This window comes from Paroedura picta, chromosome 4 (genome assembly GCF_049243985.1).
Source record: "Paroedura picta isolate Pp20150507F chromosome 4, Ppicta_v3.0, whole genome shotgun sequence".
Classification (NCBI taxonomy): Eukaryota; Metazoa; Chordata; class Lepidosauria; order Squamata; family Gekkonidae; genus Paroedura; species Paroedura picta.
In genome coordinates, this window is record NC_135372.1 from 96117677 (window position 1) to 96132436 (window position 14760).

The window sequence follows — 14760 nt, forward strand, 5'->3', positions numbered from 1 at the left end:
TATCCTCAAGGAGAACGTTATACTCCCAGGGGTCCAGTTTGCTGGAGATTCCCAACCTGAAACAGCCCAGTTTGCCATCAACAAGGGCTAGGGTGCTTTCAGCCATGGCCCCAACTCTCTGGAATGCTGTTCCAATGGAAGTTTAGGCCCGATGGTCTCTTTTGCAGTTTCACAGAGCCTGTAAAACTACTCTCTTCCAGTGAGCATTCAAGGGAGGAATGACTTTGCCCTGGTAGGCTTTCATCTCCTCCTAGCTCTCTGACTCCACATTAACATTCTGACCCTCACTTCTTTTATACAGTCACCATACCATGTAGGTTGGGTGAGAATAGATTTTGATTCTTTTATTGTTATTTATTGTACTAGGCCTATGTTTTTGTGTATGCATAATAAGGAATAAATACTTTTGCTTAAAACAAATATGGCACATGCTCGTCTTATTGATAACATTGCTACAGAAGCATTGAAATGAAAGACAATAATCGCATTCCCAAAAATGTTCTTCAAAAATGCACTGAAAGTATCCATTCATATGAATCTCTCTTATACCAAATTAGAGCATTCATTCACCTAGCTCAGTTCTGTCACTCCAACTCGCAGCAGCTTTCCAGCACCTCAGACAGAGAAAGCCATTTTTCCAACTAAGTGATAACTTTATCTTGAACTTTCCAAACAGCTGACCTTTTGGTAGGCTTGTCCAGCTCTCAACAACAACTCCTTGGAGATCGGGGACACAGATTTGTCTAAAGAGTGCAATATCCGTTCTGCTGCATTACCTGAAGTGATGTCACCATTTCACATGGTCTAGGATTTTAAAATTAGAGATTTGGGGAAATTCTGTAACACTCCATGACATGTCTCTTCTGGTGACATAGCCAGAAGTGACATCACAGCAATGTAGGTCAATGCCTTCCCCCAGACCAAGGCCAAAGTTTGCCTGCCAAAGTGGGCAATCTGACCACCGTCCTAATTGATCTTGCTGAATCTTGTCAACTCTACTAAATCTTAGTCCTTATGGTGAATTCTGAAATGGTGACACTGGCAAAGTGACTGGTGACTCCCATGCTCAACCCACTTGGTTCAGTCTAGCTTACATTGTGGCTGAATTAGATTTGAGCTCACATCAGACACCAAGCTTTTAGATTAAACTGGGATCTTTATGACTGATCTGCATCATTTATACAACAGAAATCCAGTAGCCCCTTAAAGACAATATTTATTCCAACATGAACTTTTGTGACTTAGAGCTCACTTCTTCAGAAGCACACACAGAGATATACTGAAGTTCAAAAATAAATAATCTCTCCCCCACCTCATATTTTTAAAGGGAACTAACAAGTGCAGAAGAACACAGATCTCTGTCAAATCCTGCAACTTGCTGAATAAAAAACCTTTATTAAGATAACTCCCTTTGGGATTTGTCTCTTCACTGTAAAAGTAGCAGTGAATTGCTTAGCATTATGTACTACAATGACCCCAACACCTGGAGCAAATTCTTCTCTGCCTTAAACTGACTAGTTCACAGATGGACTTTGGAAGCTTTGGTTACTCATCCTAAGAACCACATTTAATGTCAATTATCCTGAACTAATTTATAACGTAATAATTATTGTAACATATTTTGGACAGCTATGAACATAACATACGCACTAAAGCATTGTTTTACTCTTCATACAAACCACTCATTCCCAAAGGAATATTGAGTTGGGAAGCACTTTTTCATGTACATCACAGGAACACAAGAAGCTGACATAAAGAACCAGATCATCAGTTGGCCCATCATAGTCAATATTTTCGACTCAAATGGGTTTTGATATCCCATCATTTCTTCTACTAGTTGAAAGGACTGTAAATAAAATGTTGTATTGATATTACAGGTTCTTGGCCCTCTATGTATTAGAATTATATTAGCCCTTCCCTATGTCTCTAGTATCATTCCACTTTGTAAAAATGCACCAAAAGTCCCATGTTCAATCCCTGACCAGGATTATGAGTATCAGGTGATATGACCCTGGAAAGCCACTGTTTTGTACAATTTTATTGTGCATTTGATCTTGTGACTGCCTATGGCCTAGTGCAATAAAGTTTTCTTTGCATCCTTAATTTCGCACATCACTATGAATTAAAAGGGCATCCATAGACTAGTCATATAACAAGAGAATTGCCCTCTATCTCACAAAAAACTCCTTGAGATTCCCATAACCTTAAGGAATCTAGCAGAAAAGAAGCATCTTTTGCCAGTTTCCTGACTGCTCCTTAGAACTATGACCCTACTCAATCATTTTACTGATCACAAAAATGTGACCTTTTTGGGGTGAAAGTGGCAGCCTCTAGCATTCATAGAGGTAAGAGAGTCTTTGGGAGGATTGCTGACAGTACCTGAGGCTATTGGCAGGAAACATTCCTACAGAGCATGAGATAGTTGGACCTATCTCATGCTTTATTTAGAGTAAGTTTTATATAGTCCATTTGGAATACAGGTTGGAAGTTTATACATCTGATAAGCTGTCGACAGTATGACCTTTTGTACAGACCTTTGAAAAATCAGGCTCCCAAACAATTACGACTGGGATCTCACCACTTCTCCCAAAGGTTGCTTAACAAGGGAAGAAATTCTAGTCAAACCTGAAAACTGTTCAAGAGATGCTGCTAGCCTAATGAAGGTGCAATGAGAAACAGAGCAGGTAGGGCAGTATCCCCAGTCTAGAAGAACTAGATAGCTGCAGAGCAGCTGCAAGCTGGGATTTCATAACAATATTAGAACTTTGCTCAGCAAACTATCCTCCAAACTGATGAGGGTAAAATTTACTACCATTCTGTTTTTAAGTGATGGGATGAAAGACTGGTACTGATTTGGAAATCATAAACATGCCCAGAGCCATACTATGTAATGTGACATATTCTATTATCTTGTATGTGAAATTACCATGAGCTATGGCATACAATTTAGGATGTAATTCTGAAATCACTGTTTTAACTAAGATTTTTTAAAAGTGATTTCTGCACCACTGTCATTTACAGCATAAATATCCCACATCAGAAATACTGACCTGTTTCTCAGGCAGTCTAACAATATATATTTTTCCTGTATCAAACTGACATATGCTCCATATCAGTCAAGAAGTATTTTGAACAAAATACCATAGAGGTATACCACTATCAGAAACAATAGTCTGCCACCAATTGCAGCTCTGTGGGGAGGGAGGTGTTAGGAAATTAAGGTAGGAGAACTCTCCTGATATTGTAACTCTGAAAGGTAAATCAGTCCAAATGCCTTTACCTTACATGCCCATAGAGCTAACTTCATCCTCCAGGGTTGGGAATTACCATGTTCATTGGAAAAGGGCCTTCCCTCACATGCTGGTTTATAAATGCTTTCATGGAGCCAATCTCTGATTCTTACCCACCCCCTCACTCTCCCACTGCAGTTTATGGAACACAAGCTGTATGAACATTTGCTTCAGCTGTAAACTAAACTGTATAATTCACCCACCCCTCTCGCATAGAGGAACGCCCTCCCCACAATATCTAATGATATCAGAACCAATTTGCCAGCTTCTCTCACATAATTGGGACACACAAAAGAAAAAACCACTGCTCAAAATATCATGGTTGTAATGGAAAGGAAGGGTCATAGCCCACCCTCTCTGAGGGAGACATACAGTTCCCTTCTGAGACATACAGTTGCCTTCTTTCCCCACCAGGGAGCAAGGACTTAAATCTGTATAATTATTATTAAAGCTACTTGCATTTTTTTTATTTGAGCAGCTACAGCAACAAAAGAGAGATGCAACTACCAATCATCCTGCCTAGCTGAAGTATGAGAGGATCTGAAGCAAAAAGAAGAGAGGGCAATAAGAGCCTTACCTTGAAAAGGCGCAAGATATTGGCCACCATGATGGAGACTGAGCTGCCAGATGCTCCAATCACACCAACCACACGTTCTGGCTTGGTGATAATAGGTGGCCCACCGTTAATACAACGCACTTCAGTACTGTCCTTCTCAATAAGTGCCTGGACAAAGGTGAGTGACTGCTCCAAGGCATGGGTATCTCGAGAGCATGTGTCCAAGATGCGGGCTCCCAAAGTGATATTTGGGAGCAAGTCAGGATCATTATTAATTCTGTCCAGAGCAAAAAGCATGGCCTCGAGTCTGTGAATCCCCTTTTCTTTCTTCAGCTCCCCACAGGCCTTGCCCTCTGAGCCTCTCCCATGGACAGGGAAGAGGCCTCCTAAGGTGATGTCCCCATCGAGGCGGATGGAGTTCATGTGAGGGTGTCCTTGGCCTTTGGGTTTGGCTGAGCTAGCTGGCTGATACCACCAGCCACAGCAGATACTCAAGAGCAGACAGAAAGAGAGTTGCTCCATGCACAAAGATCCCCTGTTCTTCCCAGTCATTGCAACGACACGTTGAAACTAAACCACATCAGTCTAAAGAGCCATGGAAATCAAGGACTCTTCACCCAGCTTCTTAGCTTTCCTGGCTGAGAAGCTGGCTCCACATTGAAACCTTACCAAGGAAAAGAAGAAACTTCAAAGAACTGGGACTGATGGCAAGAACCATCCCGTGGTCTTCTGAAAGAGAAAAACCATGGTTCTCCTCCTCTTTCAATGTCACTTTTACATCAAGATTCCAAGTCCACTCCAGTATCCATTCCAAGGCAGTTGGGTAAAGGAAGGAGACACTGCCCAGGTCTTTTACTAGGTCCTTTTTGTAGCCCTCTGGAAGATTGTAGTAGCGTAGTTAGAGAAAGGCTCCAGGCTTTGCATAACTTTACATGAAGGAGAAGAGCAGAGAGATGAAAGCAGAACCTCCTTTGTTCCTTTCTCCACAAACCTTGAAAGTGAAAAAGAAACAGAGAATCAGATGGAAGGATTAAAAAGGAAATTAGTTATTCAGATCTTTTATCAGGGAACTTGACAGAATGGTATAACTTAGTGTACAAAAGTTTTCAGGATTCACTTGATCAAAGTATTGCTATTGTTTCAGGGTGCTTTGAGATATACAATATTTGTACAAAAGCAGCACATGAGAAGGAATCACATTAGAAAACTTTATCTCATTCATGGGTTTCAGTAAGGTTCATGCCAGTGGGAATTCAGTGAGATAAACACACCCAGATCTATGAAAATCAACTTAGCATTTTGCTTCGAGGAAGAAGGATGAATGGTTCCATTTCTATCTTACAAATGTGTGATAACCTTATAAAAAATCAAGGGGAAACAGAAAATGTTTGCCTACTTTGTTGATTTCAGAAAGCTGCTTGCTCCATCTGGCAGCCAGAACTGAATTTCAAAATTATTAGAAATCAAAATTGCAGGAAAACATAGAACTTCATTGAATGAATGCAAATATCAATTAGATGCAAAATAAGAACATAGAATCATAGAGTTGGAAGGGGCCATACAGGCCATCTAGTCCAACCCCCTGCTCAACGCAGGATCAGTCCTAAGCATCCTAAAGCATCCAAGAAAAGTGTGTATCCAACCTTTGCTTGAAGACTGCCAGTGAGGGGGAGCTCACCACCTCCTTAGGCAGCCTATTCCACTGCTGAACTACTCTGACTGAAATTTTTTTTCCTAAAACCAGCCTATATTGTTGTACTTGTAGTTTAAACCCATTACTGTGTATCCTTTCCTCTGCAGCCAATGGGAACAGCATCCTGCCCTCCTCCAAATGACAACCTTTCAAATACTTAAAGTCCCCCCCCTTATCATGTCCCTTCTCAACCTCCTTTTCTCCAGACTGAACATTCCCAAGTCCCTCAACCTATCTTCATAGGGCTTGGTCCCTAATAATCAGGATAAGAACATAAGTAATACTCCTTTGGGATCCAAATGGGCACCATTGAAAAGTAGGCATTGCTCATCCTCAAAGCAGCTGAATCCAGTTGCCAGCAGATGAGAGACAGAGGCAGGTAAAGAAATCCAGTGACTCACTGGGCTATGGGGTTCAGTTTATGATGACCTGTTTGGAGGAAGAGTAGTGAAATGCTTACTTGCAAGGATACAAGAGCAGAAAAAAGTGCCACTCGTATTTATTGCTTCATTGCTGCATGTACTATTATAACATAGCAAACACTCTGCTGGATCAGACCAGTGGTTCATCAAGTCCATCATCCTGTTTCACACAGTGAGCAACTAGTTCCTCTGGACAGCCAATAACCTGAGCACAAAGGCTAAGACTTCATCTGATGCTGCTTCATAGACTTAGTGCCTCTGGGCATGGGAATTCCCTTCAGTCATCAAGGTAGTATTCACTGATGGACCTGTCTTTCATTAACCTTTCTAATCCACTGTTAAAACCATGCTAGTAGTCATCAATGAGCCTCCTGTGGCGCAGAGTGGTAAGGCAGCCGTCTGAAAGCTTTGCCCATGAGGCTGGGAGTTCAATCCCAGCAGCCGGCTCAAGGTCGACTCAGCCTTCCATCCTTCCGAGGTCGGTAAAATGAGTACCCAGCTTGCTGGGGGGTAAACGGTCATGACTGGGGAAGGCACTGGCAAACCACCCCGTATTGAGTCTGCCATGAAAACGCTGGAGGGCGTCACCCCAAGGGTCAGACATGACCCGGTGCTTGCACAGGGGATACCTTTACCCTTTACCTTTAGTAGTCATCAGTGTCTCCACTGGCAGTGAATTATACAATTACTTAGTGAGTCGAGAAATAATTTCTTTTGTCTGTCCTGAATCTACTGCCCATCAATTACAGTGGGTGCCTCTGATTCTTAATATTATGGAGGAGGAAGAAAATGTTCTCCCTATCCACTTTCGCATCTCCATGTATAATTTTTAAACCTCTATCATGTCCCCCCTTTGTCATCTTTTCCCCAAACTGAAACGCCCCAGATACTTGCAGGAAAGATGCTGCAAACACCTAAATCTTATTGCACTCTTATGTGCTTTTTCCAGCTCTGGGGTTTGGAGAACAGGGCAATAGAAGCTGCACCATGGTTTATGTAAGGGCATTACAGTACTGGCCATCTTATCTTACTTTATAATAATTTCTAACACGAGCTTGCTGTATTCCTTGCTGCTGCACATTGGGTCCATACTTTTTCAAACTATCCACTACTTTCTCAGTTTCAATGACTTCAGATATCTTTGATACATAGTCAAAATTTAGGACTTTATTTGTCCCACTTGCTTAGATTGAACTTCCAAAACACCTATGGACAGTGTTATCCTTACAATTCTTAGACTGCTTCTGGGGTGGGGAACAAAAAACACTAGGAATACCAGCAGCTACTAAAGGTTGCCATTGTCCAGGTGATGGGTGGAGATCTCCCAAAATGGAAACTGATCTCCAGGCTAAATAGATTCATTCCTCTGGAGAAAATGACTGCTTTGGAAGATGGACTCTATGGGCCATTCCGCACAACCACCAATGTAGCTAAATGTAAGCGCTATCGTAATACGCTACAATTAATAGTGGCAGGTCTTGATAACGCACACAGCCATTTCTAGCGGGGAAAAGCCTCTCCCACTAGTGCTGTTTTTGTTACCCACAAGTTTCTGGTCTTGCCTGAATTGCTACAAATGAGACATAATTTGTGGTGTTTCTGCCGGCCTCTGGCCGTCAACCAAATTGAAAAGCCAACAAATCGATATCCTAGTGCCACCAAAAACCCCTTTTCCCTTTAATTTTTTTTTAATGAAAGTACAAGTGGCAACGAATATGTGTTTACTCATTGCTCCATAGAGAGCTGTCTTTCAGTTCCTCTTCCCAAAACATTCCTTTATCGGACAAAACATGCTGCGCTTGCGTGTATTCATTGACACGCATTTCCATTTAAGAAAAACTTTTTTTTTCAAGCATGGGTGACGGCACTTGGAAAGTTTTAAAACATTTGAAGAAGGGTGCTTTTCTGTTTGGCAATGCTGCACTAGTTGTCCAGGAACTTCGGTTAAAGAAGCCGTGTGCTTGTGTGTTCGTTGCTATTGGTGGCTTGAAGGGGGAAAAAGCCTTCCCTGTCTCCCAGAAGCTTGGGGGCGGGAACGAAGGAGGAACTTTCTTCCTACCGCTATATTGAGAATGCGCATGTCTTTTTTTGATGTGTTGCAGGTTGTTCTCAGAAGTCAAGCGTTTTTTTTAGGGGGAATCCACTTTTTATGATTCCCCGAAAAGCGCTATATCGAAGCTCTTTTTGCGGGAGTGTTGCAGGAGTGTGGCAGATTGTTTACGACGTCATGCATAATGTTAAAAAATAGCGTTTCACAACAGTTATACTTCAGCACCATTAGCGCTGTGAGGAATGGCCCTCCCTTCCCCAAATCCTATTTTCTCCAATCAGGTATTTCCCAACCTATCACTGGCAAATCCTATCTGGCTATGTAGATTGAGCACCTACTAAACAGAACTGAAAACACTGAATTTGGCTGAACTGCTATCACAGTATAGAAACACAGAAATGTCAGAGGGTGTATGGGGCAGAGTTTTCAAAGCAGACATCTGAGAAAGAAGTTAAACTCACAATGGATTTGACTCCTTGTGCTCTTTCAGGTTAGGTCTTCAGGTTAATTGTTAGGTTTGAAATTTAAAATTTTATTACAAGGGACTAAAGGCCAGAAACAATGTGATGAAGACTATGGATCTCTTTTCATCTATAAAGGTTAAATTTTAAAATATGGATGGTCATGATTCAGAAAAATGTGTATGGGTAGGAAAGAGGGAAGTTTAACCTTTCAACCATTATTTAGTTATTTTTTTTAAAAAAATAGCTCCTGTTCTATCTTGCAGAATGTAGCTTACAATGTAATTAAAACAATTATTTAAAAAACATTTAAAAGACCACAATTTAGCCTCTCAGTAAGGTTGGCAAGAAATAAAAACTACTTCATCAAATGCAGTCCTAAACAAAACTGTCTTCAGCTGTCTCCTGAAAACTGAAAGGGAGGAGACCAGACACACCTCCCTGGAAGGGTGGTTCCATAATTATGGTTCTACAGCAAAAAGGCCCTGCCTTATGTGTCCACCAGTTTCTTTGATTGGTGGGACAGCCAGGAGGGCCTTTCCCTTTTTTTAACTCCACAGCAGGAATGTATGGGAGAAGATGAGCCTTCAGATATCTCAGTTCAAGTTATGTAGGGCTATAAGTGACAACGCCAACATCTTAAATTTGCATCCTGTAGAGTCACTTGCATCCTGTAGTCAGCAGTCTAGGTAGGGATGCCAGCTTTCAGGTGGCAACTACAGCTCCCCTGTAGAAATCAGTTTCCCTGGAGAAAATGGATGCTCTGTAGGGTGGACTCTATGACACTGTACCCCTCAGACTGATTATTCATGGGAGGAGTAGCCAGGCTGGTAGTGGCATGGCAACGGGACTAATCCCTGCTTATGCATGACATTGCTGACATCCTGGCCCATTCCTGGCCCCAACCCACTCTAGGGACTCCAATGGCCCACAACAAGGGAATGGTGATTTTTTTCAGGGCAGTTACACACATTGAAAAAAATAGCATTACATCAGCAAAGTGACATAATGCTAAAAAATCACACACCTCCAGCCATTCCTCACCTTCTGGCTCCCTCACTTTTGTCTGCTGCCTTCTCACGTTCCTTGCACTCCACATGCCTGCTTGAAATGGCAGAAGAGAGCAATGTGCTTTACACGCAACTCTCCTCTGCCTGTCAATCAAGCCAGGCAGCAAATCACCTTTCTCCATGTTTTAAAGGGCCCATGATGGCAGCTAATTTTTTTTTAAGTAAAAATTCTCCATTGAAACATCTATGCATCTAATCCAGCTTGCACCACTTCACTGCATCCCTCATAAATGGTGGCACATGCTGCACCACCACAACGCTCCAGCAGCGACCCAGTTGCCATGCATAATCAGTCATTGAGGTCCATCCTCAGATCTCCAGGATTTTCCCAGCTGCAGCTGGCAACCTATCTCCCCGTACCCCTCCAGTGGCCAGAGAGACCTGGCAACCCTAAGTCTAGGTGCAGGATTGCGGACTACCTGCAGATTGCAAACATAAGTAGCCCCAAGTACAGTACAGAGCAATAAGCCCAGCTGAAACACCAGCTAAAAAAGCATCCCAAGCCACCACAGCCCCTTGATTTTATAAGGTGACTGCTGTGTCAAGCAGCACTCCTAAGCAGTAACCCTGGATTTTCAAGGGGAGTACAACCCCACCTAGTACAGGAGAGATTGCAAGCCCCTGGACTGCAGGGACAGTCAGAAACAGAGCCCCAATAATCTTCTTAGTACCTCAAAGAAGAGAAAAGACCAGTTTTGAGAAGGCACCATCTTTTTTTTCTTTGAAGTACTAGTAACACCACTCTCCCCTCCCTATGCAATTCCAAACAAAACTGGAACTATGCACACCCATAATTTAAAGCAAACAAAGGTCTATGATCTTCATAGCCTTTGGGGAAGGGCAGCATATAAATATGAAAAACTGTTACACCGCAATAAGGAGTGTGGGGGAGGGTCCAGGGTAGGGGAGGCAACAATTGACCCCTTGCCCTCGGACTGATGAGTCAGGAGACACAAAGTGCCTCCCGACCCACCCACCCCCCAACCTAGGTCGTCTTCGGCCAACAGCTGCCATTACACGGCAGTCTGCCAACAAGGCTGGTAAGCAGTCACCCAGCCTAACCCACCATGTGGCCCTGGGGGGGGGACTTCGGGGTGCCCAGTAGACACTTCGCCTCCACCCCCTCCTTTCCCCCCTGCCCCGTCCTCTTTACTCTTGCATTTCTACCTTCCTTTCTCTCTATATATATATACCTTCAGTCTGTCTGTCTCTCTGCACCACGCCCACGCTCCGCCGCCACTTCCCCACCCCCAAACACCCAGCCACCCACCCTTCTCTACCCCAAACTCTGCCCCTGCCGCCCCCCTCGCTACTCAACCCCTTCCTTCCTTTCTTTCTTCCTTCCTTCCTTCCTTCCTTTCTTCTATCCATCCATCCACCCACCCACCCCTTAATCTCCTTTCTCGCTCCCATCCACCCACTGCCCGCTAGCGCCTGCTGTATTTTTTATACAGCGGGCTTAATTTATAGTTTAAAATAATATTGTATGACTTTAGTTTTGTCAAAAATCCCAGCCATACCAGCTTTGACCCCCCCCCCCCCAAATAGCAATAAATTTATCTGAAACACATAAGTTTTTAAGTTGTCAGATTGGAAACTAATCCACACATTAGGACTACTTACAAAAATTCTTGAGCCAAGGGCCTTTTGGAAATCAGTTTTTCTGACCACCATTTTTTATATTGAGGACACATGAATAGGATTGTTTACCATCATTCCCCACACTCTGTAACTTTATCTTCCTCTGGTCACATTACAGTATGTACAATCCCAGTCTAATGTTGACTTGATTTTTGTGCATGTGTTGAGTTATATTCAACACGGGTAGAGCTCAACATGTGATTTAAATTCCACATCTAACCTTGTTTTCATGTGTAAAGTGAACATGCATTGGCCCTTTTTAAAAAGCTGTACACATATACATGCATTCATTATAACAACTGAGTATCTAATGCATGCAATTCAGACTCAACTCTCTGTGCCATCTCAAACACATGTTGTCTCATTCCATTACCTTACAAACCACTCCAAGCTCCTTGGCTCTGCCAACCCTTCTCTGCCTAACCTGCCTGCAACAACACAAATGACAAAAAAAAATATTTTTTTTGTATTTACTCTGCCTAGTTATATGGGGCAATACCAATTGCTGACTTCAGTACCCCCATTATAGGACTTCAAATGTTTTATAAAGTTCCATTTATGAACAATGGGGGAGGTACCAAAGTTAGTTTTCAGAGCCCTGTCACCTTGACATTTATCTTTTTAATGTGGCATCCTCCTACAAATTGTGACCCTCCCTTCTTACAGCAACTGCACACAAAAATTCCAGTAAAGTGCCAGAAAAATTACAGGAAGAGAGCCAAGATTCAGTGCTGACATGGTTTCCATCCATAGGTAATCTCCCCTGATGGGAGGCTGTTATTAACAGTTGAGTGCAACTTTGGGGCCATAACCTTCTGGCCTTCCTCCTCAAGAAAACAAGAACCCCCTGGAGCTGTTTGATTAAAATGTGCTGACACTTCTAATAAACACTAACATCTCAAAAACGAGCATCAGTGGAAGAGGAAAACACAAGAAATGGCACAATGACAAAACATTTCCTTTGTCAGCCTCATTGCCTGCCAGGCCTGACAGGCTTTCACCATATTTCTTTAAAAAAAATCTTGACAGAACAGGCCTGGCAGTCCTCTTTAGGAAGGAACTTCCACAAGAAGATGCCAGATCAGGGAGCATCCTCATAGTGACCAGTAGACCAGTGAACAGTTGTGGTGACCCTAGTGACCAGTGATACATGCGATGTGGTGACCCTAGTGACCAGTGGATACATGGGGGATGCCATCAAGCAATTGTTTTTATTTCACTTCTGGGGGAACTTGGAAGTGACATCATGCCTTTCTAGGAATTGCTGGAAATTCTATAATGAAATCACGTTTCTGTTGATTTCAAGAGATGTATGATGTCATTTCCAGATTTTCTCTAAAAATGATATAATGTAGTTGCCTGACAGCATTTTTCCCAACGACCAGAGTGCCAGCAGGCAATGGGTGCTGAATGTGGGAGAAAGCAGGCAAACAGGAGGCATATTGATCAGTCTAGTAGTCTCTAATGGTGAAGTTACTCAAAGGAAAGGCTCATTTGACCTGTGGAACTGAGGTGAATGAGAATGCTTAGGTCACTGGGATCAGAATAAAATACGAAGAGACTTGCTGTAGCAATTGCTAGTACATCTAGTCAGTAGCCTCTTTCACACAGTGGTCGACCAGTTACCCTGAAGTAGGGTTGGGCATGGACCCAAAAAAAGGCAGTTTGGTTTGGAGTCCATGGCAGCCCCTGGATCAAACTCGAACCAGCCTCACATGGCATCCAGTCTGGCAAGTTCAGAATGTGTTGGTCAGTCAGTCAGTTTATTTGCACGTAGCCATAAGCCAGCACAAAGTGAATTGAAATTATTAAAACATTTAAGTTCAGAATGTGGCAGAATGGGGGAGGATCTTATGGGAAGGGCCTTCTCTTCCCCCTTTCTCCTGACCCTGGGGAGCCACATCCAGGAGAAACATGGGGGTCTCACAGAAAGGGAATGCTCTTCCCCTTTGCCAGGGCCATAAGAAAGGGGGATCTCCCAGGAAGAGATTTAACTCTCTGGTTTTGCTTCCCTCCCAAAAAAGAGGCAGGGAGCAAATCTGAAGGGCTAAATCACCACCAATCATTTAAAGGGGGAGCAAAACCAGAGGGTTAAATATGGGGGTGAAGTGCCTCCCAGGGGCCATTATACCCCATCCTTTCTTCCAGCCTAGCTGTCTTGAGCTCCTGAAGCAGCCCGTTTAAAGGCACAGTGCAAGGGAACCTGAGACAACTGAGCTGGTAGACAGATAGCAAACAGCCCCAAGCAGGCTGAAGTTTGATAAATTTGCGGGGAGCATGTCTTCCCTGAACATCACTTCCCAAGTCCTGAACTGGCCCAAGTTCAGCTTGAATTTTAGCTTGCAAGTTGGTTCATGCCCATCTCTACCCTGGAGGGCAATGAACAGGGCACAGAGAGAAAGACTTTCCCCTGAAGTTGTCCCCCAGTCAGTGGTTTAGTGCCTCAATATGGAAACTTCCTCTATTTATCATAATTAGTAGCCACTGATAGTCTTATCCTTCATGAATCTTTCCAACCCCCTTTAAAGTAATCTGTGCTCCTACCTCTATTGGCAAATGCATTTCTGTATTTTGTTTTGTCAGTCCAGTATTTCTTGCCATCAACTCTCTTGCATGCACCAAGTTCTAACAGTATGAGAGAGGTAGAAATGGCACCATAGCTATATTCCAGGGCCTGGACCTTGAGGTGTTGATATCATGATCATGGTTGGCCTGATCATGGTTGGCCTGAGGTCTGGTTCATAATGAAAGCAGAGTCTTCAAATGTGGTATGGGAGGAGTTAAGAAGAGTTTGGCTCTCTTTACAAATGTTACTCCCAAATAAGAGTTCTGTGGCAGTTTTTTCCTAACTTTTACTCCACAATTGATATCACTGTACAAGACTTATGCAACTTCGGACTTTCACATAGTTTTAATGCTGAAACAAGCTACAGCTTTGGGCAAGTCATTTCTCTAGTCACCTAAATGAGAGATAATTGTTCATTACTGTTCTCACAAGTGCTGTCGCGAGGATTAATTGCATGCTGTATGTAAAGCACCTTAAAATAAAAAGCCCTGTGTCACATTAGTATTAGGAAAACAAATATCTTTTCAGTACTAACCAGTAAAATGTCAAGATCACTTAGCAAAAAGGAGATGGATGAAAGAATTTCTAACGCCGGTATTTCAGGCTATGATTCCAATAATGAATCCAATCTATGATTCCCACCTACATCACCCATTGATCTACAAACAAACAGTGACTCACTTACGTAACCACTTACTGAGATGTCAGTTCCTTAACTCCCTTAACTCCCTTCAGCTTGATCAAGGTCAGTGCTCATAACACTTGTGTTTATGGCAAGCCTATTTCCAGTATGAGCTTTAGATATTCTACAGCTGACCTGACAACATGAATAATACTGTGGGAGCCCAACAAACAATCTTGAAGGCTGACAACCAATAGTGGAAGCCCAACAAAAGATTTGGTTTGCCTCTGACCAATCCACCTTAGGAAGGTTTTTTTATATAACTCAAAATAATGGTTTATGTTTGGGAACTTGCATGTTTGGGAACTCACATGGGAATTTAGTTTTTT

The 14760-nt window shown here is 42.8% G+C and overlaps 1 protein-coding gene across 11 annotated transcripts in view; it reads right to left on the reverse strand.

The window, feature by feature from the left end:
* Window positions 1-14760, reverse strand: part of GRM4 (glutamate metabotropic receptor 4) — a 506939-nt gene that overhangs the window by 342225 nt on the left and 149954 nt on the right. For all 11 annotated transcript variants that reach the window (XM_077334409.1, XM_077334410.1, XM_077334412.1 and 8 more), the window contains one exon: window positions 3868-4837. In XM_077334409.1, the coding sequence (XP_077190524.1) occupies window positions 3868-4398 (531 nt within the window). In that variant the 5' untranslated portion in view covers window positions 4399-4837. The remainder of the gene's footprint in view (window positions 1-3867; window positions 4838-14760) is intronic.